This window comes from Dipteris shenzhenensis, chromosome 14 (genome assembly GCF_047967505.1).
Source record: "Dipteris shenzhenensis isolate YYH24624 ecotype China chromosome 14, Dip_SZ_1.0, whole genome shotgun sequence".
In the NCBI taxonomy this organism is placed as follows: domain Eukaryota; kingdom Viridiplantae; phylum Streptophyta; class Polypodiopsida; order Gleicheniales; family Dipteridaceae; genus Dipteris; species Dipteris shenzhenensis.
This window is the reverse complement of record NC_141609.1, coordinates 3,316,655-3,342,913: the sequence shown is the minus strand read 5'-3', so window position 1 is coordinate 3,342,913 and position 26,259 is coordinate 3,316,655. Positions and strand designations below refer to the sequence as shown.

Genomic DNA, 26,259 nt, shown 5'->3' with positions numbered 1-26,259 from the left:
CTTCTTTTACATATCACAACAGAGGGTTTCATTGACCCACCAGGGTACACTCAAATTTATTTACCCCACTCACTAAGGATCTCTCTTGGGCAGTTCCGGGTCTCTTCACATAGACTTCGTGTCAAGAGCGGCAAAGCAGAGCAACTACCCAGGGAGAGGTGCATATGCACTTTGTGTGACATGCAAGAGGTTGAGACAAAGGAGCACTTCATCTTCAGTTGTCCTGTTTACTATGAGATCCGCTGACGTTTCTACTACCTCTTCAAAGACAGTTACAGGGTTTTGGCCCGATTCATCTCCTACCCAGACTAGCGATGTTTGGCAAGTTTCGTTCATGAGGCACTCAGACTTCGCGATAGGGTACTTCGAGCACAGAGACAAGAGAAGACTTCTTCCTTGGCTGATCCCTCTCAGAGTTCTATCACGAAGTTTTTCTAGCCATATCACATGGACATCCACGGGACGAGGCCTCCACATGACCGTGACCCAGAGCCTGTGACCCGACAACTCAAACAGAGGGTTGACACACAGATCACACTTGGGGACATCCCCTCCATGTTTAGAGTCGGGTCTCGCCCGACGAGGGTCACAATAGCCCTAGTTAGACGCAGAGCTATGACCAAGAGACATGCCAAGGCTGCACCTTTGATCGCCGACTTCATGCCCGCATTGCTACACCCACCCTGATGTCTTGATGGTGATGGTGATGATGATGATGACTATGATGATGAGATAGTCGACTACCATCATGACACAACTTATGTTGTATCTATGATTTAGTACTGACATTTTGCATATTTTGCATTTGCATTGGTATGGATGCTCGTTTAGTAGCTCCACCACCACAGCTTGTTTGTACCAGGTTTTTCATAGTCTCATAGACCCATCAGTCTTCCGAAGACTTTAATAAACTTTCTTTCTTCTTTCTTTCTTGCTTTTTTACTCCTTGGTCCGCCCTGCAGGGACGTAATGCCCATGCTAGGGGCCAGATTTGTCGGCACAGAGAGATGGTTTGCAAGACTAGGGCTCCACATGGACAGACTACCTCCTTTCCAGTACAGCATGGATGCTCCTTTCTCTCCCCTCCTATCACACGAGATCAACCAGGTTATCCGTGAGGATCTACTACAGCTACACACTTTCCGGACTTGGTTGGGCCCGAGTGATCTTCCAGTGAAGCTGAGAGCTTCTACAGAGATCACTTCCTACATCACAGCAGAGGGTTTCATTGATCCACCAAGATACACTCAGATTCACATGCCTTCTCCCTCGACTAATACCTCTCAAAGCTCTATCACGGAGTTCTTTCAGCCAGATCACATAGACTCCCTCAAGGTGAGACCTCGACATGACCGCGACCCAGAGCCTGTGACCCAACAGCTCAGACAGAGGGTTGACTCACATATCACACTTGGGGATATGCCCTCATTGTTTAGGGTCGGAGCCCAACCGACAGGGGTCACAGTGGCCTTGGTTAGACACAGAGCTACAACCAGGAGATGTACCAAGACCGCACCCTTGAGGGGGCGACAGCGTTCTATTGCTGACCTCATGTCTCCACTTCCACAGCCTCATTCCATCATGATGCCCTGTTGCTGACGATGATGATGATGATGATGATGGTTATGATGATGCCAACAATGATGCTGAGATGGATATATATATAGTCGGGATATGACTATGTTGTACTAAGGACTTAGTACTGCCATTTTGCTTTTTTTTGCATTCTGCATTGGTGTGGATGCTCATTTAGGAGCTCCACTACCACAGCTCATTGTATCAGGTTTTTCACAATCTCATAGACCCATCGGTCTTCCGAAGACTCTAATAAACTTTCTTTCTTTCTTCCTCCTTCTACCCCTTTCCTCCACTCCACCAGCAAACTGCAGAAAAAGAAACTCAGAAATCAGGTTTTAAAAAGAAAAGACCAGCATGACGACACGGAGCTATGTTAAGGCACTCGAAAGTGCAATGCCAGTGTACATGGCAGGAACACCCCCAAAGAATACCTCCGAGGTATTGACCCACCTCAGCAAAATTTGCTTGGCCTTGATCGAAAAGGTCGATAGCCTCGAGACCACTAATGTGGCATTGATGGCAGAAAGGACGCATATTAACAAGACCCTGAATGAAATCAAGAAGCAAGGGGGGCGTATGCAAGAAGAATGGCAAAAGGAGGAAGGGAAGAAGGATGAATGGGAAAAGGAGAAAGAGGCATGTGCCATTGGTCAGATGCGGGTTTCATCCCATCAGCTGAGGATTGAGGCAGGGAAAGCAGCGAGTATACCTACAGAGCAGCGGATCTACACGCTATGTACGCTGGGGGCGGTTGAGACAGAGGAGCATTTCCTTTGTGTTTGCCTAGCCTACTATGAGATTTGAGGACGCTACCACTGTCTCTACCTAGAGGGGAATGGCTTCGGTCCTTTGTCACGACTGATCCATTTCCATGACCAGGTCTGTATCGGACTCTATCTAATGGAGATGCGGCGACACAAGGAGGCACTTCTACGACAGATCAAAGAGCAACACGGGTTAGTCATACCACTACAGGACATAGAGGGTGACCGGGCACAATGGCACATCACAGACTTCTGTACATTTGAGTCAGCCCCCCGACACAATGGAGTGGAGGAAGAGGAGCTAGCCGATATGAGAGCAGTCTGGATGAGCAGCCGGCACAGTACCGTCGAGAGAGGGACGCAGAGGCCACATGTGCGACAAAGAGCCCCCAGAGTACACTCTATTGAGGTCCGACCTATCATAGCTCTCCTCAAAGGAGACCGACAGAGACGAGGGATCACTCTAGACATAGCCCAGAGAGTCCAGAGAGCGAGAAGACTATGCCCCCCGCCACAGCTCGAGACAGCTCGACAGACGTAGATACCAGATATTTTCGCAGCCCACCAAAGAGCCATCATTGTACCAAGCTTCGGTTTCGTCCTAGCGCCTAGATAGATTGATTGATATGTTTATGATTATGATTCTGTTAGCATAGATTAGTACTCAACAAGGGTCCTAGCGTACCCTTTGCTTCAGCCCACTGAGGCTTGTATGAGTTCGCTTTTCTGTGCACTTTGTCCCATAGGCCCGCGAGGTCTCTTGCGGATGTTAATATATCTTTCTGTCTTTCTTTCTTTCCTTCTCCCTCTTCCTCCCTCTCTCTCTTTCTTCGAATCTGTCCCTACTCCTTTTCTACATTGGTATCAAAGCCCTTTCCTTGGGCTTAGTACCTTTCTCTTCTACCTTTGGTGACGTTCACTAGTGATAACACATCTATCAACGAAAGATTGAATAGGAATCAGACGCAATCAGGCAGCTCCACAACGTCAACGCACAGTTTGGAGACCTCCTCAACTCGGGTTTCTTTCCCTTGCAGAAAACGCAAAGCACACTCAACGCCAACGCACATTCAACACCTCTGCCGACACTAGCTCATAGGCACTCAAAGAAGCAATTAGAGCGTGGCAGAAAAGGCAACACGAACGAGCGTGGGGAAGAAGCCATCACCAGCCATCATTCTGCTCGCCATCGCCATTTATGCTTTCACCGTGAGCCACCCTGAGCCGAGTCCTATCTGCCACCATGAGCGAGTCCTATGTAGCCATGAGCCGCCGTGAATTGAGCCCATGCGCAACCCATGAGCGAGTCCTGCGCAGCCCTTGAGCCACCGTGAATTGAGCCCCTGCACAAACCGTGCACTGAACCGAGCCTCTGCTCGCTCGTTGCGCTTCCCGTTTTCTGTTCCTGCAAACCTTAGCCTACAAGGTTTGCTACCTAGGGTAGACTATCAAAGGGTGACTTAGTTGGTTAGGTTAGTTTAGGTCTAGTTAGGTCTAACTTGTTAGTGGGTTGGGTTAGTTTGGTTAGGTTTAGTTAGATTGGTCGGGTTAGGACAGTTAGGTTAGCCTAATTGGGGTTCCATTATAGGGTTAGGTTGGGTTAGACTAAGTCAGTGTCCTAACTGTCTTACTGTCCTAACTGTCTTACTAGTCTTAGGTTAGGAGTCCTAACTGTCCTAGGTGACTTAGGGACCCCCCCACAAAACAAAAAAGGGGGGGTAAAAAGTTCACTTTTCAGCCTCTTTTTAGGGGCCTTTCAAAGCCTGTTTGGAGCCATTTTTGCTCCATTTCGAAGCTTCTTCGGCGACCTCTCTTCCTAGCCTCTCCTTCAACTTTTTCGTGTTTCCACACACTATCTCAGGTGCTCATTACAGCAGAGATTTGCTATCCATTTCTCTTTGTCTACATTCGACCTTCTCTCTCCAGGGCCAGTCACCATGCCACCAAAGCGTGCCCCTCCTGATATATTGCATGACAGTGATGAGACTGCTCAGTATGAGCAAGTGCCTGCCACAGTGGTTGCATCCACTAGTGGTACGGAGGTTCCTTCCACTCAGTCTCTCTCTCCTGCATCCCGGGAAGCGCAGGCAGCGCAGACGCAATTTTTGGATGCCCTTTCCTCTATGCTCCAAGGTGCTTTCTGCCAGATAGGACAGGAGTTCAGCCAGCAGCTTACCACAGATGAGACAACAGATTGGTCAACAGATCACATCTGCCATTGCCATGCAGGATAAGGATAAGCAGCCCGCACCCCAGCAAGGGGACCATTCAGACAGTCAGGATGTTTTGTGTGCTCCACTATGGCATATGTCCGTCGTGCCCATGAGCATCAGTCTTCTGGACCATTGCATGTACCCCAACATGGGAATTATTTGGACTTGGATTATGCATTTTATGTGCCACAGAGCACCTTCTTGCAAGATGTCAGGCCATCTTTTGGCTCTGAGCTTTTTGCATCTATGCAAGCTGAGCTGTCTCGTTTGGGCCGACCCATTGGTGTGCATCTGGCTAGTGCTCCTTTCACTGCACCAACGAGTATGCCTGCAGCTAGCTTGGGTTTATATGGCAGCCCACACCCCTAGGAGAGAGGTCAGTCCACTTCTTAGCCCTTTGGTATGCCATCATTTCGGAGAGATGCATTTGGCAAAGAGACCCAGCCCGAGGTTCATGCACCTATCGCTTCGCCAGTGAGCACATATAACTAGACGCAACCAGTGCATCAGATGGCAGCAGCTTCTACGCAACAGTGGGGTTGGTGGTGGGCAGCAAGCCACTTTTGATGACATGTTGGCAAGTTCTTTGCGTTCATATAAGGCCATACCTAAGGCCATCAAACTTGAGACGCCCTTCTCCGATTATGTGAACCTCAAGCGTGATGATGCCCGCACTTCTGGAGGTTACACACACAAGAATTATGCAGCTAAGGATATCAAGGACAAACTCACAGTGCATAAGTTTAAAGGGGACACTCACACTCCCAATGAGTTGGAGGAGTGGCTCAGGAAACTGGAAGACTATTTCCACTTCTACCCCAAGTCTGAGGAGGAGCGCATCATTTTTGCAGGTATGCATATGCAGGACTATGCCCACACATGGTGGCGATACATGAGGGATTCGCCTCAAAGACCAACCACTCGGAGGGGTTTCAAAAAATTGATGGTCACTACATTTGTATCCCCACTTGTCTTGGATCAATACTTGGCTGAATTTTATGCCTTGTCATAGACAGGTACGGTCCAAGAGTACTTGCAGCGCTTTTAGAGGCTTTCCCTATTTGTGCAAGATGTATCTGAAAAGGGAAAGCTGCTGTGTTTCATCCATGGGTTAAGTCGAAAGTAAAATTAAGGTGAAAACAGATCATAGGACACTCAGATTCCTCACTCAGCCAAATTTATCATATAAGCAGAAGAGGTGGTTGGCTGCAGTCCAACCCTATGATTTTGACATTGAGTACAGAAAAGGGAAGGAAAATGGTTGCAGATGCCTCATCCAAGATGTGGGCTTGCAATTTGTCTACTATCTCTACCATATATCAGGATTGGATTCATGGCATTCAGGAAGAGTACATGCAGAATTCTAAAGCAACTCTCATATTTTCAGATTTGCAGAAGCCTTCTAGTCAAGGTCATCCGGATTTCAAATTGCATAATGGGCTGTTGTGGTGCCAAGACAGGATTTATTTAGTGCCAGACTCAAAATACCGCCAGCTGGTTTTGCAAGAAATGCACTCCTCTCCCATGGCTAGACATTCAAGTATCACTAAACATATGAAAGAATCAAGCAGAGCTTTACCTGGGAGGGCATGCAATCTACAAAGCATACATACATACACACACACACACACACATATACACGTGTGTGCGTGCGTGTGTGTGTGTGTGTGTAAAGACTCAACTAAATATCCTACTCCCCGAAGTAAAGGTCCCCTTCAAATACAAGTATGAACTCTTCCCCAAGGCCTCTCCACAACCCATCATATGTGGGATAACTCCTATGCCACATGGCACTCTCATCCTCATTCCCCATTAGGCCTCTCCTACTCTATTCTCCAGAAGGCCAACAGCAGTCCCAGCACTAACTTCTAAGCATCAATGTATTTCTATGAGAGCCTTCAATCAATCTACTGGATTGGATTGCTTGGCTTGTGCTACCATGCTCTCGATACAACTGTGTACCCTATCCTAGAGTGCTGAAAGAATTGCACATATTTATCGAAGGAGCCTACCAGCTCCATCCTGTGAGGTCTGATCTGATCCCAGACAGTTGGTGACCATGAAATAACCATAACTCCCAATGAGTCCCATGGGGAGCGAATGGACCCTATCAACAAGCTCCGAGGAGAGTCAATGGTCCAAAATTTATCTTGATGTCCAACTATTTTGAATCTCAAGGACAAGAAGATACTTGCATCAAAGACTCATACAGGCAGAGGACTTCCACATTGGAAATACAATTGGAGGACTATGTAGTCTCATACAATTAGAGGATTAAACATTTGAGCTTCACATTATAGCTCTGTATAGCTCAATTCTCCAACAATACAGTGAAGAAGCCTCACAATTCCACAGTGAAGATATGATGAATTCATATAAGATAAGGTTTTACAAAAGGTCAATGCATCTTCTCGCGAAGAGCCAGCAGTGAAGCTTACTCTACTTGACCAAGGTGAGACCCACTGGCAACTGTTAATGTTGATGGAGACCACATAAACATGCACGAGTAAGGTAGCTGTGGAAGGAGGTTAGGCTGAGAAACATCCTGCGTGAAACACCTTTCAGGCTCAGCCGAAGAGAAACCTGCATTAGTGCCTCCACCATAGAGCAAAAAGGAGAAAAGAAGGGTGGGGGTAAGGAGAGAAGGGTTGAGAATCTCTATAGCTCGACCTCGCACTCAAGTTCGCAGTAAATTGCAGTAGGGTTCTTGGCTGAAGAGGGGACAATGAGCCCCTTCAAGTCTAAAGAGATGTGATTGCGATACCTCCTTTCTCCCTGAAGAAAAAGTCGATTCTCACTTTCACATATTTAGATCTCCATCCAATGAACATCAATGCCCAAAAAAGGATAGGCCTTTTGCCAAAGGATAAAAAGGCATGGCCCTTAGCACTTAGGTGTAGAAAGGCCAAAGATTCGAAACTGCATCAAAAGAGTAGTAGCACCACTGAGGTCTTTCCAAGGGGAAAGCGTAGAAAATGCCAATAACCTGGCAGAATTCAAAACCACCATCAGCCTCACCACATATAATGCTGCCCTTCTATCTTAGATGACTGCAAGTATTCATCCATGTATCAATCAATATCTCAAAGGCACTTCAAAGATTCAGCAAATGGGACTGTGTGAATTCATCCAGTAAGAGTTTAAATGCATATCTGAAAACATGAGCTGTACATTTAAAAAGCTTCATAAAATTCAAATTCACATGTTTACTTATTAACTGCTTGGTAGGAAGATTGATGACAGGTGCAGAGCACCTGTAATACCGGTTCCTTGCCCAGGATGACACTTGCTGGCGTTCCAGCTGGTTGTGCTTTCACTGGATGTAATTTGACCTGGGTTTTAGTCAACAAATGAACTAGATCACCACATACTCAAATAATGGGACAACCCTTGGTCACACCTTTTGAGCAGTTCAGAATACAATATCACAAAATAAATGGCATTGTTAAACAGAGACGAATACCCAGCATCGCATGATGTCCCAAATAACATCCATAGGTGCATCTGTCTTCACGGCTAATGGACTTGCATGGGAACAAGATGTCCGATAGCCAGCATTCAAAAGAGCAGAGCAAAACAGACTTGTTGATGGAGATACGGACTTCAATGTAGCACTTAGAGAGTGCAGACTTAAGAAGAGAGGTACATCAAGGAGTTCCTGCACAGTTCGTCTGAGTCAATACTCTGATCCACACCATAACAAGATAAGTCAACACTTTTCTTTGGAAAAGAATTTTCTTCCGACACCGACTGGTTTCATAACAGAGCTAATATCTTTTGACTGCAAAACGTTGGAATAGCGGTAGCTAATGATTCACACATCATTGAAACAAGGACACCCAACCAGACTTCTCATTGATCCATTTCATGAGCATATGCATTCACATTCTCGTGCACATAAGCATATCCTTAAAAAAATTCATGGGCAGAATTTGTATTCTCATACTTTGGCAAATAATCAACCAATGACCTCTCTCTCTCCTATATAGCATCCCCAACCAGCCTACACAAGATCTTCCACAGTTACCTCGCCCTATGTCTTGCTCACTCGGATCATTTTGGCTGGAGTTCGGGGCCACCCCACTCCAGCTTGACACAGCATTCCAGGTGATCACATACATCCACTAAAGGATTTTGATTCATCGACAATCTCAAGCGAATGCAGGTTATCATGGCTGGGCCTATTCGCATCCATGACATTAGCAACTGAGGGATATCAGACAGGTTGTATACCCGTACACGCAGATGATTTGCAAGTCTAGGACTCCACATGGACAGATCGCCTCCCTTTCAGTATAGCCTTGAGGCCCCCTCTATTCACTCACCTATCACGAGGCTAACCAGGTCATTCAGAAAAATCTCATACAGCTACACAAGTACCAGATCTGTTTAGCCACTAGCAAGATTCCTATGAAGCTCAGCTTCTACAAAGATCATTGCTGACGGATATGAAAGCAGGGCTTGATTGACCCGCCAGGCAACACACAGATCCACCTCCCCCACTCTTTGACGATTTCGATTGGGCCGTTCCGTGTTTCCTCACTCCAATTCGCATCGAGATTGGACGGGATGAGGGTATAGATATGGAGGGCCGCACATGCACCTTATATGATCTACAAGAGATTGAGTCAAAGGAGCAGGTCTATTGCTGCTTGTGAATTCCCGCAAAGCTTTTAACACAATGTCAAGAGCTTGCTTCATCAGATGCTTGCATGATATCGGGTATGGTTAGGAGATCATTTGGGCAATCATGGCACTTTATGAGAGGGTCTCAAGCAGGGTGGACAGAGGAGATCATAAGCACCATCGGGGTCAAACGTGTCCGTTATCACCAACCCTGTTTGGCATATATATCAATGAGCTTGAGACTTTCGTCGAGATGATTGGGGAGGCAGGCTGCTCTCTCGCCAATTCTCTTCTCTTTGACACCTCGGTCTGCCAACCGGCATGTATGGTAGTCCTTGCTGGTGTCCTAACCTATTAGAGGGGCAGATTGGGCCCGAGTGGAGAGGCTCGAGATTCTCTTTCTGTACAGATGATCTGCAATAAGCAATCGGTCCCACAACAGATAATTCTGGCACAATTTGGGGCATCTCGACTAATAGCATTCCAAGTGATCGCATACCTCTACCAAGTCAAGAATTGTGGTTCTTGACCTCAGGCCAATGCAGATTACCATGGCTGGCCTTATCTTCATCCATTATTTTAGCACTTGAGCGGACGATCAGAGGTGTTGGTACACACGAACACGCAAATGGTTTGAGAGTGTGGGGCTCCATATAGATAGATTATGCCCCTTTCAGTATAGCCTTGATGCCCCTTTTGTTCCGCTCACCTACCATGAGGTTAACTAGGTTACATGGTAAGATCTCTTATAGCTACACACATTGAAGACCTAGTTACCATTGCTTATGGATAGCAAAGGAGGGCTTCATCGTCCTGCCCGGCTATACAAGGATCCCCCTCCCCCATTCTTCAAGAATATCGATCAGGCAGTTACATGTCTCATCACATTGATTACACATTGAGAGAGGGGCACGCTGACGGCATACTTAGAGAGGGTCACATCTACACTCTATGACCGGTAGGAGATTGAGTCAGAGGAGCACTTTGCATTCAAATGCCCCGAGTACTATGAGATCCAAGATCATTACCATTGTCTTTTTCAAGATGGGTTTGGACCCCTCTTCAGCCTCCTCTCTTACGTAGACCACAAATGTTTAGCAGCTTTCATCATGTTTTTTCAGTCTCATAGACCCTTCCATCTTTCATAGACATTAATCAACTTTCTTTCTTCTTCCTAAGCCAAGCATCGACAAATCAACGGCATGGCAAAGAGTCGATAACTTAGCTACAAAAATGCGGGTCGACTCCGATCTCAGCTACGCATTTACAAAATCAATCGATGACATGGCCCATTTGACGACATGGCCTTTAACTGAAAAATTGGTGGAGCCAGATCTAAGCCAGGGCATCGAGTCAATGACATGGTAGTCAAACTGATGACGTGCTGATCGAAATGCTAATCGAGCCAAATTTGAGCCTGGCATTGACAAAATTGATCATGCAATAGCAAAGCGCTGAGGTGGCTATCGAAAAGCTGGTCAAGCCACATCTAGGACTTATGGACAGGTTTTGTTCCTCCACCTTCTCCATGACTTGGGGCTCAATGATCTAGCTTTCTTTGACAAGGCCTCATGTATTTTTTGAGAGCCTAAACTGGTGGACACAAGTTGGAAGATTGTTGGAATTGATGATGTGGCCACCAAAATGCTAGTCAAGCTGCATCTGAGCCGAGCATCAACAAATTCAATGACGTTGCAACAAAGCCAATGACATGGCTGCAAAAATGATGGTTGAGCTGAATTCCAGCATGGCACCCATGTGGCAAGAAAGTCAATGACATGACCACTGAAATGTTTGTCGAGCTCGAGTTGGGCGGGTGTAACCTAAGAGGTAGCAATTGAGCTGATGACATGGCAATTCACCTGATGCAATGGTCACAAGAGGGCATCAAGCCGGATCTAAGCAAGCATCGAACCTTCGATGATGTAGCCATCGAGGGGCTTTACGAGCCATTTCGAGAAAAATGCCTCCTCCTAGTTCAAGACGCAAATATGTCTTGAAGATTGGCTACTCCATGGTGTATGAGGAATGATGTATGAGGATTTGGCCAATTCTGAGTTTGTTATTCGAATATGTTGATTGATGAAGATGCCTCATGAGCATGTAGAAAGCCTCGACAATGGAAGGGCGGTCAACTTACGGACTTGTTGCTGCCTGTTGCTACAAGTTTGGATAAGCAAGAGTTCCCCTGGAGTTATGTCAAAGAATGACAGGTATGAAGTTCATTTGACCTTCCATCAAGGTGAAGGAGAAATCCTCGAGCAATCTAGGAGAGAGTCAAAGGTATAACGTGAGCAACCTACAGCATTGTAGCCTTCGTCCCATCACTGGGAGTGCCTCCTCCTGCAAAGAACCCAATGAACTCTGTCTTCTTGATGGATGGGGTTGTGGCAAGGATGTTGAGACCTCGTGAGCACCGCAACTCTAAGCTCACATCTCTCCAATAGCTCAACAACGGGCTCGTCAAATTAGTCATGGCATTATTTGTGATTGCCACAACCTCCCTTTTGTCATCAAGAGTTTTGGCAGATACGACAAAATAGTCTAGGGTGCCTTGCCCTAGAGTGTGTAAGACTGGAGTCTAGCTATAAAAGATTAAATTCACACATCTCCATCCTTGAATACGGTGGAGAAAAGGTCAACAATCCTTTGACTAGCAAATTATGGCCTTAAATGACGGATGCATTGTTTGAAGGATTCCGTGGAACCAAACGGTCTTCTTGTCCTTTGCATCGACTAAACCCCAACCCCCGATCTTAATCTTGACAACAAGACCATGAATCATGTACTGATGAAAGTAGATAGGGATCTTGATATTGTGTGGCACGGGTAGATCTCTTCATTTAATGCAATTGGCACATGGATCCGGCTCTACTATTTGCGTCCACGAAACTATCTTTCTAACACATGACTGATGAATCTATGCCCAATCTCATGGTGGATCTAGCTTGACCACTAATTTTTGCTGACGTGGGGTCTGCCCAATTAGAGCTTATGTGGCACCAGATCGTGGGTCGAATGACGCCAAATCCCTATCTCATGATGTGGCATGCTTGCGGATCAAATAACTTGGCACAGGATCTCAAGTCAGATGACACATTTGCAAGCTCCCGAGCTTGTAAAAGAAATATGGCATCTAGAGTTGGACCGGGAGGATTGACCTATGGATCTAGGCCAAGAGCACCCATCAGACCCAAGTCTATGGATGATTTGTTGGTCTGGGTCCTCGAGATGACCTAAACCCCAGATCCCGGCCCTGGAAAGCCTTCGTGATTCCAGACTGTGAAGCTGTTGGAGTTGATTCTCACCTTAAACAGCTGCCTTCATGCATGCATTGAAGTCTTCTTTGGAGCACGTTTTGGTGTTGCCTTTGTCTCTTTCCAGTGTTCTACAAGCTTTTCATGCTCGGTTTCTATTCGAATCTCTCCACTACACGTGGCACAAAATTTGTGACAACACCCATGCTGCCGGTATCATGGTAAACTTAGAATCTATGAAAATACACCCATGATATACATAGGATCTGACTATCAAGATCGGGTCCTCCGCAGGTGTAAAAGTCTCTTGCTGAAGCTGAGCATCATTAGTATTGATGGTTTTACCCAAGCTGACCTTCATGTCTCAGCTCTCACAAAAGGCCTGTCAAATGAATCCATCGTCCCACTATTGTATCTGATACCGGCACTACATCATCAGCATATTGCAAGATAAGTATGATCAACTGTGCCAGAGCCGATCTTTTGCCTCCTCATGTGTCCACACATGAGGCATGCTCATCAATGTAAAGACCGAAGAGGGTGGGGAGAGGGGGCATGTCCGAGGAGGTGAGCCGCAACACATCACTGTTTTACTGAGAGTTATGCTAACTACTGTCTTTGTTCATATGGTTGGGCCTGTCAATCACTAGATACCCACAGCATACAACTGGTCCTCAATGAAGAAGGTTGATCTGTGTCACCTTGGTGTAGACCTGTAAGACTCAGGCTATTCTGGCTGCTCTAGACTGTGGCTAACTGTGGGGAACTGAGGGAACTGTCTACATGAGAGGATGGGATAAGGAGAGGCCTGGGGAGCTCTAGTGAGGGACGAGGGCTGCAGAACGGGATGCTGGGGCTGCTAGAACTTCTTTTATAGGGCTTGGAGGCCCTTTCTGACTGGCCTATTGGCCCCTACCACAAGGCCAACCTGCTACAGACTGGCTGACCAGCCTGTGGGGCGTTTTGCAGGTGGAGCTTCAATGCAGCTAAGGTCTTCAAGTTTGCAAAGCATGATTTTGAAGCCAACATAGCTCCTCAAATAAGGGTCGTTAAGAAACAATTTTTGTCAAAAAAGCTGGTGATTAAGGCGACACCCATGGCATGATATAAACCTCAACACCTCACCACATATATAAAGATTCTGCTTCCAACATAGTCTACTTTATCCACTTTTAATCTCTTCAAACCATCAGATTTCAAAACTGACAATTTTTGCAGTAAAGACTGAAAACTATATTCCCGTCCTGATCCCACTTAATAACATAAGAAGCAAGTATTATTGCCTTTCAACTTCAACTTTAAACAGTTCTCCTTAGATGCAGTGGTACAAGTTATAATATCTTATTGGAACAAAAGAGGATAGAGCATAGGCTCAAAAGCACATGTCCATCTTACAAGATGCTAGCATAGAATTATTGCCACACAACTTATGCGAACCATGTTTCTGCTCGCATTACACAAAACAGAAAGGCTTGCCAGGCTGTTATCACCTCAGATACTGCAGTCAGAAATATTGCCACAGAACTTATGCAACCATGTTTCTGCTCTCATTACACAAAAAAGAAAGGCTTGCCAGGCTGTTATTACCTCAGATACTGCAGTCAGAAGGCTGTGCACTTTATCAAAAGCTGGATATTGACTTTTGGATGAAGTGACACTCTTGTATATAGAAGAGATCCACTCTCGGTCATGGATAGGATCTGACCATATAGGACCTCCCATTTCAAAATGCTTGCCACACTGCTTGCAATCAGGGGGGATCACAGGTCCACTTCCAGGGATGTAATGTACAGCGTCGTTCTTTAGTTTTACCAGAACAATATCCAAAGATAACAATACACATAAAGATAAGTATAGCATCTATGACGTTCCTACACAAATGTGATGATGAAACAATGCAATCAATGAAGTTCGCAAGCTGTAATTATCATAGATAGAGATGCTCCCAACAGAAAAGCAAGATTTATGATGTTATTACCTTTTGAGAGATGCATCCAACGGGCTGTAGATGAAAGGAATCACAACCAACACATTGATATACATATGAGAGCTTGCTTGGCGTAGCTTTAATAGCAGAAGCAGATCTGGCACCACATTCAAATGCTTGAGGATGGATAAAACATGTGAGACATTCAAAAAGAAGAAACAGACCTGGCACCACAGTCAGATGCTTCAGGATCGATAAAACATGTAAGACATTTAAAAACATGCTTGAGGATGGATAAAACATGTAAGACATCCAAATAGCAGATCATGCATACTGAATTACTGGATGAGTGTCCAACAGGTTGCACATTAGAAAAGAAACACTGTAAGAGAAACATACGGCTTAAAAGGCCTTTTGAAGCACTCACGTGAAAATCCGAACAAAAACTCGCAAGTAAAAATCAACCGAAATAGACAAAAGAGGTACAATATGTCGCTTATACCTATTTGCATGACTCTGCACAGGAATAGGCAAAGCATTCTGTCAGTTGAACCTGTTCAGCAATATCAAATCATCGCAATCCACATCCTCTGCAAACTACGTATTTCTGATAGGAAGCACCAGATCATGGATATAGGCATGAGAAAGGAAATCCAAAACAGAAAACATATATTCTGGTAATTTAGCAAGATCGTTCTGATTGTGGTTTGCATAGTGATAGATAATGCTCTTAGTGCTCGGGCAACATAAGAGTGAATTGAAATTAAAAAGGAGGGTTGAAATTTGATCATGGGGAGGGCATCTCAGAGACAAACTCTTCTTGATGCTACATTCAGTGCCATGTAAGCTGAATAAAAAATCTCTCAAATGCAGCACCAACACTGCTAAACAAAGTACGTAGAGAAAAAGACTAAACGCTGAAATTGATACTATGACATGGAGCTGTCACCACTAGCTTCAGGGTCGGCACAGAGATAGATTGGTGGTAATAATGTTAAGAAGGAAAAGAGATTTGAAATCTGCTTCTTTGATACAGTTTCAGATGGGGCATTATACACAGCATCACAAAACTTGTGACGGGATAGGTTTTTATACAAATAATGCTCTGCTGATTTTTACAGTTTTCAATCTGTTTTATTTGCACTTTGCCTGTATTCCGTGATATAGAGCCCATTTCCTTTACTTGAAACTAAGATACGCTGGGAAGACAATGACCTTCTGTAGCTTACCAGCAATCTTTATCACTCCTTACATTGTTTTATGAGGGAAAACTTTCAGAAGGATTAGAAATTCATCATACTAAAGGTACAACGAGCACCAGTGCTTCCTTACACAAAAAGCTTGATATTAATGACCGCATGTCTGCTTGTGGGTCCTTTATTTTGATACAGGTTGCAAGAACTTCCAGATTAAATAAATAGGCATCTTTCCATCGTGTACCTCAATGCAAGATAGCAGAATTCGTAAAGCCATTTCATGGCAATATTTCCCTCGAACAGGATATGATCCATACCTGAAACAAGTATGCCTAAGAGTCAACACAACATACCCAATTTGAGTAAAATTTGATTCAAGCAAAGCAGTGCAGCATTGACCATTTGATTCTGATGCATACTTTGTATAGCAAACTTCTCCATGGTTTCCACATAATACAGCCATGTCAGTTGCCGTACACATAAGAAGTCCACCATCAGCAACACATTGTACTGCTGAGTCTAGGAATATAGACGGTGAACCATATGGATCAACATCTACCTGTGCTTGACCATTAAAAGCATCAACATCGCAACCGTGAGTTCAAAACACACTTTTAAACAGCAAGTACAGAAATAGGTTGAATAGGTTGAAGGCATTGCATTCAATTAAGTCATTGTCAATGATTCCACAAACAGAACAAATAGGCATGAACTTGAAGATGGTATGCAGGAGCACTATATCAAAGAATACATATCTGGCTGGACTAATTATGTTCACCTACGAGGCATTGAATCTAACCACATCAAACTGTTTTTCATTAGTCAACATGTAAATCCGAGCATCACTAAGTTGTGCTTGGACTTTTGAGAGAGCAACTGTGCCATTCAATTTGATATTGCGATTACAAGCCTCTACAGCCACTGCAACAGATTAAACCAGATGAAATTGTCATGAGACCCCTGTTTTTAAAGAATGAGGAAATGCTAGTTGTGTTCTTATGAATGCATCAATCAACTTCTGAGATAAAAAACAAGATGAAAGGTACAAAACAAAGAAAACCTTCATCGTTATCCAATGCCACAACCGAACCAACGCCATCCACTTCTCGGGCATAGCGAATAGCGCGTAAACCTGAAGCTGCTAGAGCCTTCAGCAACCAGCCCAAAAAGAAAAAGCCACAGAAACTAAGATGAGATTTTCTGACACGATAAAAAGATACCTTGTCACTAGACTGATGTGATCAATACTGAACAGACAAAAAGATCCCTGTCATTAGACTGATATGATCAAGAGAGAAGAAACAAAATGGAAAATGCAGTATGACTTGGCAAGAAGTCTTAAGAATAAGATCTACAAACATGTAGAGTTGATACTGGGTGCAATTAAAGCAAGTCATACGTCTGATAGAGTTAAGATGCCTCTCCTCATGAGACACAAGCTGCCCGCAGCCCTGCTCCAACATCAGGCCCTCCAAACGATTGTGTACAAAGATTCCACACTCAAAGCCAAATAATTGTATATGTTGACTGTCGTAACCTACAACCCTTTTTCAACATCTAGGCCTGCATAAGCATGTGCATGTGTGAATCTAGAAGACAAATGTCTTTTAACCTTACAAACTCTAGACTCTACAAGAGTGACAGAGAATGGAGAACACAAAAGCAGGTTTGACAACATTAAGAATAAAAGCAGACAAAGTCATAAGCAAACACGAAGAGACATATTGGAAACAACTAACTGCCAAGGAAGACACTCTGAGAAAAGCAAAGTGGATCACTTCATTCACAAGCTTTCATTTACTTTACAAATAGCAGCAAGTGTGAAGACAGAGAGGTCCATAGACCATGATAATAAATTTGAAACAATTCAATCAATGTTGTTGGTTCTCAGAGTAGATGCCTGCCTCAAGAACACGAACTGATTTCATTGTAGCTCTTCTGAGCTTGTTTGTACCACATGATTCAGTTTCCGCTGGTTCAGGTTTCAATGTAGCATTTTCTTTGGTGGAAAATGCTTGGGAATCATTCAGAATCTTCCTAGATAAAAGGTTTTCCTCCTTTGCTTCACAAAAGTCATCTCCACAGTTTTGAAAGCTTGTGCTCTTGCTTTTTGCTTTATCCTCTTTGCTGAGGTGCTCCTCTTTCCGTTTGTCCACAAATGCCCGAAGAACAGCAATTGACAAGTCTCTATTCACAATCTGCAAAATCACAACAATTTCGGTAAGACCTTACATTCAAGATGCTACCTGTAAAGCTATTGCTTCAGTATTGTCATTTACTATAAATCTCAATAAAACCATCATGCAGATCGTGTTCCTCGAAGCATTCACATTCAGAACATTTAGTATTTTCTCTGCATGTATGCTATGCCTGTAAAGCAGACTATTCTGAAGCAATATTCTGATAATTATTATATTCAAGAGCTGCCTGTAGAGCTACTGCTTAATTCCGGTGCCTCTATAGCTAATGCATAACTCTTCATTTTCAGTAAATCTCAATACAGAGATTCAGAATGCAACAATCTTTAAAGAAAGAACTTTCCATTAATGCTTAAAAGAAAACCAGCCATACAAACCAGTGTGGCACTGATTGTGAAAGAAAGTAAAAGGAAAGTGCTGGTTGCTGTCCAGCCTGCTTCTGGAGAATCCAGCTCACTACCTAAGGAAAACAGGGGCGAACAACCAGGGTGGGGCTATACAACCAACGGATGTCTTGATCCGTGAATGTGTAGAATATACCTGAAGGAGAAGCCCGCACACCTTTTGGCGGTCATCCAAGAACACATCATCCCTCCCTCCCATATGGCGCAGAAGGTAAGGAGGCTGCTGGAAGAACTCGCTAGCCTCCCATCACAGAACTGCAACGAGTGACCCCAATGTTCCAAGCAGTAATGCTGGACAAAAACTATCCTCGGGTAGGTACAGGCCACTGACAGGATGCAGGAAACAAATCATGCATATCTGAATCTGTTCAACAATTTTGAAGGCTGGCGAAACCATCTCGATCAAATAGGCATGACCCCCCTCTGTCAACCAGGCTATCATGCCCCAAGTGGAGTCCCATGGCATCCTCTGAGTCCGAGCCACAATACGGAGGTCCCCTGCTAGCAAACATGTGGTATCTTGTCTTGAGGTCTCTCTTTGAACAACAGTGCACCTCCCATCCACTCACATATGTTCCAACCACAGGCCAATGGGCACTCCCCATGGGCCACTATCTAGAAAATGCGTAATCTTCCGCAGTAGACAGAGGCTAGTCCACAGGCAGGACCCAACCCCCTGGCCCCACTCTGTAGTGAATAGGACAAAAAGCACTGAAGGCTTGATGCATGAAAAGGATCCTCAAAGGCACCCCTATCCTATAGAACTATTAATACCAACTCGGGGGATCTAAGGCTCTGTGCAAACCATCCCCCTAGGACTCGAGGATAGCAGCGTCTATCTCCAACATCGTCGTATCTGCCTCTCTCAAGTGCAAAAGGACTCTTGCTCTTGCCACCATCTCCGAGGAAGCCGGCTCCATGCTCCAAAGGATCAAACCGGGCGTTGCCCCACTGTGTCCACCCAATATGCATATGCTGCCATAGCATACATCCTTCCTGATCACAGACCGCTGGATGCCAGCAAAGGCGCTAGCCCTCAAACTTATCTCCACACTGTTGGTTGGCTCGAATGAGTCCAGCAACCAAACGCTGGCACACCCTATGTAAGCTCTTCATCAACAGTGACCCCTTCCCTGTGAGGGAAGCCTCTAAGAAGATCCAACAATGAGACCAATCCAATGTCCTCCCATACGAGTGGTGCTCGTGAGAAGCCCTCACCAAAGCAAGAGCTTCCAAGGCTCCAAATCTAGGGTGAGGGCACACTATAAGATTGCCCAACGAGGCCCCGCTTTGCATCTTTGGATCGATGATGCCAGTTCCTCCCTCCTCCTCATCCAAAATACCTTCTGCCAAGCAGTCCTGGCTCTAGTGTTCCGAGTGTCGTTCAATCCTACCCATAAGAAGTTATGCACCAAGCGCCTGAGCTGTCCCATGCATCCCCTGTGAAAGCACAAACAAAAGGGTATGTGTTGGACCATGGGCAGGCGAAACGTTAAATGAAACCTCAACACAGCTCCCACCAAGAAAACGCAGCGCTCTAGTTAAATTCGCACCATGAAATACAAGGCCGGAATTGGCTGGAAACCAAAATGCAAAAAGGAAAAACCACTTTGCAGCACCCTGGAGTGAATCACACTTGTAGAAGGGACTCGTTTGGAAGCTGAATACTCTAGAGCAGCAAGCAGGGAACTCAACGATGAGGAGAGGAATCAAAATCACAGTAGAGAGAGAAGGTGGGAGAAGGAGTGAGACAGAAAATACAGCACTAGTGGCTGGCCCCCCTAGGTCTTTTTTGCAGTAGAAATCTGTCGTACAAGGTTGCTCACACAGGAGCAAGAGTCTAAGTACAAAATCTCAACATCACTAAGAGCTCGGAGGTCCTTAATTTATAGACTAGGCCAGCCAGCTAGAAAGCATGTGCTTTCCAAAAGCTAGGGCCCCCTTTCTTGCCTAGAATAGGCAATTTTTCTAGAAAGCTTAGCTTTCTCAAGAGCAGGTGCTTTCTCCATGAAGTGGGGTGCCTTTAATGCCTTTTGCTCAAATGGGCCCTTCATTAAAAGGAGCACCACTTGTCTTGTGCTTTTCCCCTTAAAAAGTGGGGAATTAAGCACTCTCCAAAGTCCTGCACCTTGCACAAACAATAACCAACACTTTAACCCATTAGAGTTTAGCCAAATGCATGCATTCTAGTTCTTGGACTATTCCTAGTCCCTTGGGGGCATCCCCAAAGTGTTCTTTAACCAAAGCAACACAAAGGAAAATGAAGCACCCTCAAGTAAATCGTACTTGTTTGGAAGCTGGATACTCCAACAGCAATCACAGAACTCAACAATGAGGCTAGGAATCAAATCGCAATAGAGAGAGAACGTGGGTGGAGGAGTGAGAGAGAGAGAAAACACAACACTAGGGGCGAGAAGCTGGGCCCCCCAGTAGGCCTTTATTGCAATAGAAATCTGTTGTACAAGGTGGCTCACAAGGGAGTCTGAGTACAAAATCTCACCATCACACAGAGAGCTTTAGCGTCCGTAATTTATAGGCGAGGCCAACCAGCTAGAAAGCATGTGCTTTCCAAAAGCTTGGGCTTGCTTTCTTGCCTAAAATAGGTGATTTTTCTAGAAAGCTGAGCTTTCTCAAAAGTAGGCACTTTCTCCATGAAGTGGGGCGCCTTTAATGCCTTTTGCTCAAGTGGGCCCTTCATTAAATGGGACGCCACTTGTCTTGTTCTTTTCCCCTTAAAAAGTGGGGAATGAAGCACTCTCTGAAGTCATGTGCCTTGCACAAACAATGTCCAACACTTTAACCTATTGAAGGTTAGCCAAATGCATGCATTCTAGTTCTTGGACAATTCCTAGTCCCTTTTGGGCGTCCCCACAGTGTTCTTTAACCAATGCAACGCAAAGGAAAATGATTCTAGCTCTAGTTAACTGAAGTCAATTGTCTTTTACCATAGTCAATATAAAAGATTGCTCTTTATTTCTTGGGAGTACAAATGCGTGACAACCCCTCAGCTTCTAAACAGTATCAATAATAGTCCAAATTCCATCATTTCCATTATTTAATCTCGGTATGTCGAAGATGAAGTCCATAGCTATGCTTTCCCATGGGGCTTGGGGCACTAGAAGTGGCATCAAGAGCCCTAAGATGTCCTTCCGCATACTTGGCTAAAAGAAGTACCTTTCAATAGCTTGAGTTGTGGTGGAGATAAATCGATGACCTGCATAAGGTGGTGCATGAGATTCCTCCATTACTTTCATCCGCATGTCATGAGCCACCCAACGCTGATCGTCCTTCATGACATATTTATCTTTGAGAGCATACTAGTTGGTGGATTGAGCTTGCTGAATATTCTCCATGATCTTTCCAAAGTCTAGGTCCTATAAATAGTGCTCTTTCATCTCTTCAAGATCTCTATGATGTGCAATGGTGACATTATTTGCCTGGGCCCTTCCGGAAAGGGCATCCGCCACTCTATTCTGTGCTCCTAGGGTATGCATAATCTAAAGATGGAATATGGCCAGAAAGTTTGCCCATCTCAAATGCTTTTCCGAGGGCTTTAGTGATCTGTCTTGACCGTGAAATCAGCCCCTAGAAAATAGTGTTTCTAGATTGTAAGAGCATGAATTACTGCCAACATCTGTTTCTCATAAGTCCCAATATGTCTCTCAGCATCTCACAATCTCCTACTTTAATAAGCCACAACATGTCCATTTTGATGAAGAGAAGCTCCAAAACTGATCTAATGATAGCCACTATTCAAGTCAATCTGCTGAAAATGGTGGCTCCTTTTCATAGATACAACACATCATCAATGCGTGGAATCGGAAACCTGTTCTTGACAATCTCTTGTTGAGGGTTCTATAGTTCACACACATCCTATAGGATCCATCTTTCTTCTGAACCAACAACACAAGAAAAAAGGAAAGAGCTAGGTCGGATTAGTCCTTCAGAGAGTAAATCCTATTTGTTTGGTGGTGACCTCATCTTTGATCTAGCAAACAAGTGAAGAATGCCATTCAGTCCCTCCTAGACAGAGTAATTGACACAACCCCAGCATTCCTGAAACCTCTGACCAGCAAGCAAACACAAGAACACACCAAACGTGAAGAAACTGAGCAAGCTGCTCACCATCCAACCATGACATCTACGGGATGCGATCTCGAATCACGAGATGCCCCCCCCGAGCCACGAGCTAAGCTACTGGCACAAACTCCCAACCAGATCCTAACCAACCTGGTGTCCCATACCACCAGGTGGCGCTGTGAAGCTTGGGATCCGCTGCTAGGCCTTGGGCTACGCTATGATGCAGGTGCGCGTCCGTGACTCAATCCAAGATCAGACCTAGCACCTGGGAACGAGACTTGCTCCCATCGGTTCACTGAGAACTTAACTTCTGGGCCCCTTATATAGACTCGGGCCCCAAGCGCCAAAAATAGCGAAGACCTCTAACCGATTCGTATCCTTGCCACTCAACCCCAGAATCAAGCATGCCTAGTCCTAAGCCTCCCCAGGCTACCTGAGCTAGTCTTGTGTACCCAATACACGTCAGATACCAATCTGTGCACATGACATACTTCCCCTCCTCTAAGAACTCACTCTTGAGTTCGCTAAAAAACCCGAGAATGTCTTCTGGAGGTTCTGTAATGTCTCCCATGTTGCATCCTCCTCAACACGATCCTTCCACTTGATCTTGTATTCCGTGATAGTTCTATTACGAATCTATCTTTCACGAAATTCAAGAATACTCTCAAGTTCGTGTGAAATAAAAGTCAAATCTGTTACTTCTATTATTTCTTGAGGAGAAACAAGTTGATCATCCACACCCAATAACTCTTTCAGTCTGCTGACATGAAACACTGGATGTACTTTAACATCAGGAGGCAATTCTAGTCTATATGCAACTAGTCCAATTCTTTTAATAACCTTGAACGGACCACAGTATCTGGGGAATAACTTCGGAACCAAACCAATACTTAGGCTCTTGGATTCCTTGGGAATATGCAAATATACCATCGTTCCTTCAGAGAACTCTCTAGGTGAACGATGTCTATTAGCATAAAATCTGTCCCGATCTTAGGTACTTCTAATAGACTCCTTGGCAAACTGCAACATTTCTTGCATGTCTTGCAAGAATGTCTTTGCAGCATCATTTTGGATTCCCTTTAATCCAACCATAATTGGTGACTTAGGTTGAAACCCGTACATAAGCATAAAAGTGCTGTAACCAGTACTCGAATGCTTTGCACAGTTATAAGCAAATTCTATCATAGGTAGATAATCTTCCCATGAACACTGTCTCTTAGAAACATATGCCTGAAGCATATCTTCAACCAATTGGTTAACCTTCTCTATACTGCCATCAGATTGTGCATGATTTGAGGAACTCATACTTAGAGTAGTTTCTAACTTCTCAAAAACAAGTGTCCCAAAAGTTACTTGTAAACTTCGAGTCCCTGTCGCTAACTATGTCAGAGGGCAAACCATACAGCTTAAACAAGTGGTCCACAAACTCATGAGCCAGCTGAACAACTGAGATGGTTGTTCTAGTAGGTAAGATCTAGCCATTTTTCTCAGACGATCCACTATGACCCAAATGGAGTCATGACCCTTGTGCCTTCTAGGCAACCACATAATAAAATCCATGGAAATACTTTCCCACTTATTACCTGGGATTTGCAATGGCTGTAATAAACCCACGCTTCTAAAGCATTATGCCTTAGTAACCTGACATACCCGGCAACCTACCACATAGTTTTCTATAAATGCACGCATCTTAGGCCAATAAAAGGTATGCTTCACAAGAGACAGAGTCCGATGTATACCTGGATGTCCAGCACTAGTAGCATCATGACACTCCCAGAGAATCTTGGATCGAAGATCCAAAACATCTAGCACACATATCTTTCTATTCCGGAACAGCAAGCCGTTCCTAATCATCCACTGACCTCCCGCCGCCTGTACCGTAGGTGGCACAATCCCTGAGTCCTGGTCAACGATGGAGCTCCCATCCTGGCCTTTCTGCCAATAAGAACTGAAATGACTATCAATTGCGCAAAGCCCTCTCAAGGATTGAAATAGGTCTGAGAATATTTTCGTAAATGACATAGCATTAACAAACTTGACTCAACTTAAGGCATCCGCCACACTATTCAGCGAACCCTTTCGATAATGTATTTCAAAATCAAAATCTTGCATTAACTCTACCCATCTAGCCTTCCACCCCCCATCACACACATACTGGATTGACTGGTGATCGGTCAATACAAGAAACTTCGAACCATACAAGTAGTGTCTCCAAACTTTTAGAGCATACACAACTGCATAGAGTTCTTTTTCTAGTGTGGGCCAACGATATTGGGTGTCATCTAGCTTCTTACTCTCAAAAGCTACATGTCTGCCCTCTTGGAATAAAGCTGCCCCAATCGCAAAATCACTCGCATCGGCCTCTAAAACATAAGACCGGGTAGGATCGGGTAATGCAAGAACGAGTGCTTCCTTGATAGTTAACTTCAAGGTTTCAAAAGCCTTGTTCAATGCATCATTCCGAGAGATCGGCTGGGTAGACCTGCATCCACGACCTTTTAATATGTTTGTCAGGGGTGCCGTAATGTGTGAATAATCACGCACAGACTTCCGTAGAAATACCGTGAATCCTAGGAAAGAACGACGTTGTTTCACAGTCTGAGAAATAGGCTATTCCAAAACCTTCTGGATACGATTCAGATCAATGCTAATACCTTCTGAAAAAATCTGTTGTCCTAAGTAAATGATGTCCTTCATGACGAAGTCACATTTACTCATCTTGGCATAGAGCTTATGTTGTCGTAGAATAACTAAGACAATCCGGAGGTGTCCAAGATGTCATCTAAGAACACAACAACGAATTTGCCTAGAAAATCTCGGAACAAATCGTTCATCATTTGCTGCAAGGTGGCAAGAGCATTGGTCAAACCAAAAGGTAATACGAGAAACTCATAGTGGCCATACCTAGTTCGGAATGCGGTTCTATCTATGTGTTTAGCATAAATACGGATTTGGTGATAACCCGTACGCAAATCAATCTTAGTGAAATACTTCGCTTCGGCCAAACGGTCTATCAAATCATTAGAACGAGGAAGAGGGTATCGATTCTTAATTGTCACTTTATTCAATCGTTTATAATCTATACACATTCTCCACGAATTATCTTTCTTCTTTCTTAAGAGAACAGGTGCTCCCCAAGGTGATTTACTTAGGCGAATATAGCCCATATTCAGATAATCTTGGAGCTGTGAAGCTAACTCATCCTACTCAAGCTGGCTCATCCTATAAGGTGGAACACTAATAGGTTGAGCACCAGATACTAAATCTATGCGATGGTCTACTGCCCGTTCTGGAGGTAAACCTTCCGACAATTGAGCAAGGAATACATCCATGAAAGCATCCAACAACGTTCTGAATTCACGGTGTTCAAACACACTTAAATCATTCTTGTTATTAACAGAGCCAACAAATGAAGAAAGCAGAATCAAAACACACTGATACACATCATAATGAGAAGTGTTTAATATATTCCAAAGCTGCATCGCAGATACAATAGGTCCCTGAGAAGAGGAAATATTATCACACTAAATACAAAATTGGGTGTTCTTATCCAAAAAAGAAAGGGTATGTTCCTTCCATCCAATCCGAATATCGTGGGTTTTAAACCACTCTATTTCAATTAACAAGTCCACATGCTCCAAGTGCATGACATAGCACGTAAGAGCAGCTGTGCAGTCTTGAATCCGGGTAGAAAGCGCTTCAATCTTGCAATCCCAAAACTGCTTCCCAACTGAAAGTTGCACCTCGTAGGTGTGATCGCTTGGTATCGTGGACAACCCCATCCTCTGCACAAGTTTGTAATTAACAAAATTGTGAGAGCTGCCCGGGTCAAAGAGAATGTGAACTCTTTGGTCCCTAACTTCTTCATAAACTCAGAAAAGATCATAAGAACCAAATAATGAATTATTAAGAGTGCCATTACAAGAAAGTGGGCAGGTAATGACATTTACACAAATACCTGTCATCGAAACTTGATTAGCCCCCTTAGCTTTGGTACCTAGACCCACATGGAGCTT

The 26,259-nt window shown here is 44.4% G+C and overlaps 1 protein-coding gene across 3 annotated transcripts in view; it reads right to left on the bottom strand.

Moving 5' to 3' along the window:
• The window catches only part of LOC147894076 (tRNA (guanine(26)-N(2))-dimethyltransferase 1-like), a 41,533-nt gene that overhangs the window by 9,792 nt on the left and 5,482 nt on the right, over nucleotides 1-26,259 (bottom strand). For 2 of the 3 annotated variants that reach the window (XM_087384459.1, XM_087384460.1), the window contains exons 2-11: nucleotides 17,466-17,759; nucleotides 16,622-16,709; nucleotides 16,361-16,482; nucleotides 15,981-16,120; nucleotides 15,806-15,878; nucleotides 14,793-14,881; nucleotides 14,417-14,522; nucleotides 14,026-14,238; nucleotides 8,019-8,213; nucleotides 7,810-7,887 (exon numbers count right to left, since the gene is read on the bottom strand). In XM_087384459.1, the coding sequence (XP_087240585.1) occupies nucleotides 7,810-7,887; nucleotides 8,019-8,213; nucleotides 14,026-14,238; nucleotides 14,417-14,522; nucleotides 14,793-14,881; nucleotides 15,806-15,878; nucleotides 15,981-16,120; nucleotides 16,361-16,482; nucleotides 16,622-16,709; nucleotides 17,466-17,759 (1,398 nt within the window). Of the gene's footprint in view, nucleotides 1-7,809; nucleotides 7,888-8,018; nucleotides 8,214-14,025; nucleotides 14,239-14,416; nucleotides 14,523-14,792; nucleotides 14,882-15,805; nucleotides 15,879-15,980; nucleotides 16,121-16,360; nucleotides 16,483-16,621; nucleotides 16,710-16,960; nucleotides 17,100-17,465; nucleotides 17,760-26,259 lie in introns of those variants that run through there. The other variant, XM_087384461.1, reaches the window with a different exon arrangement.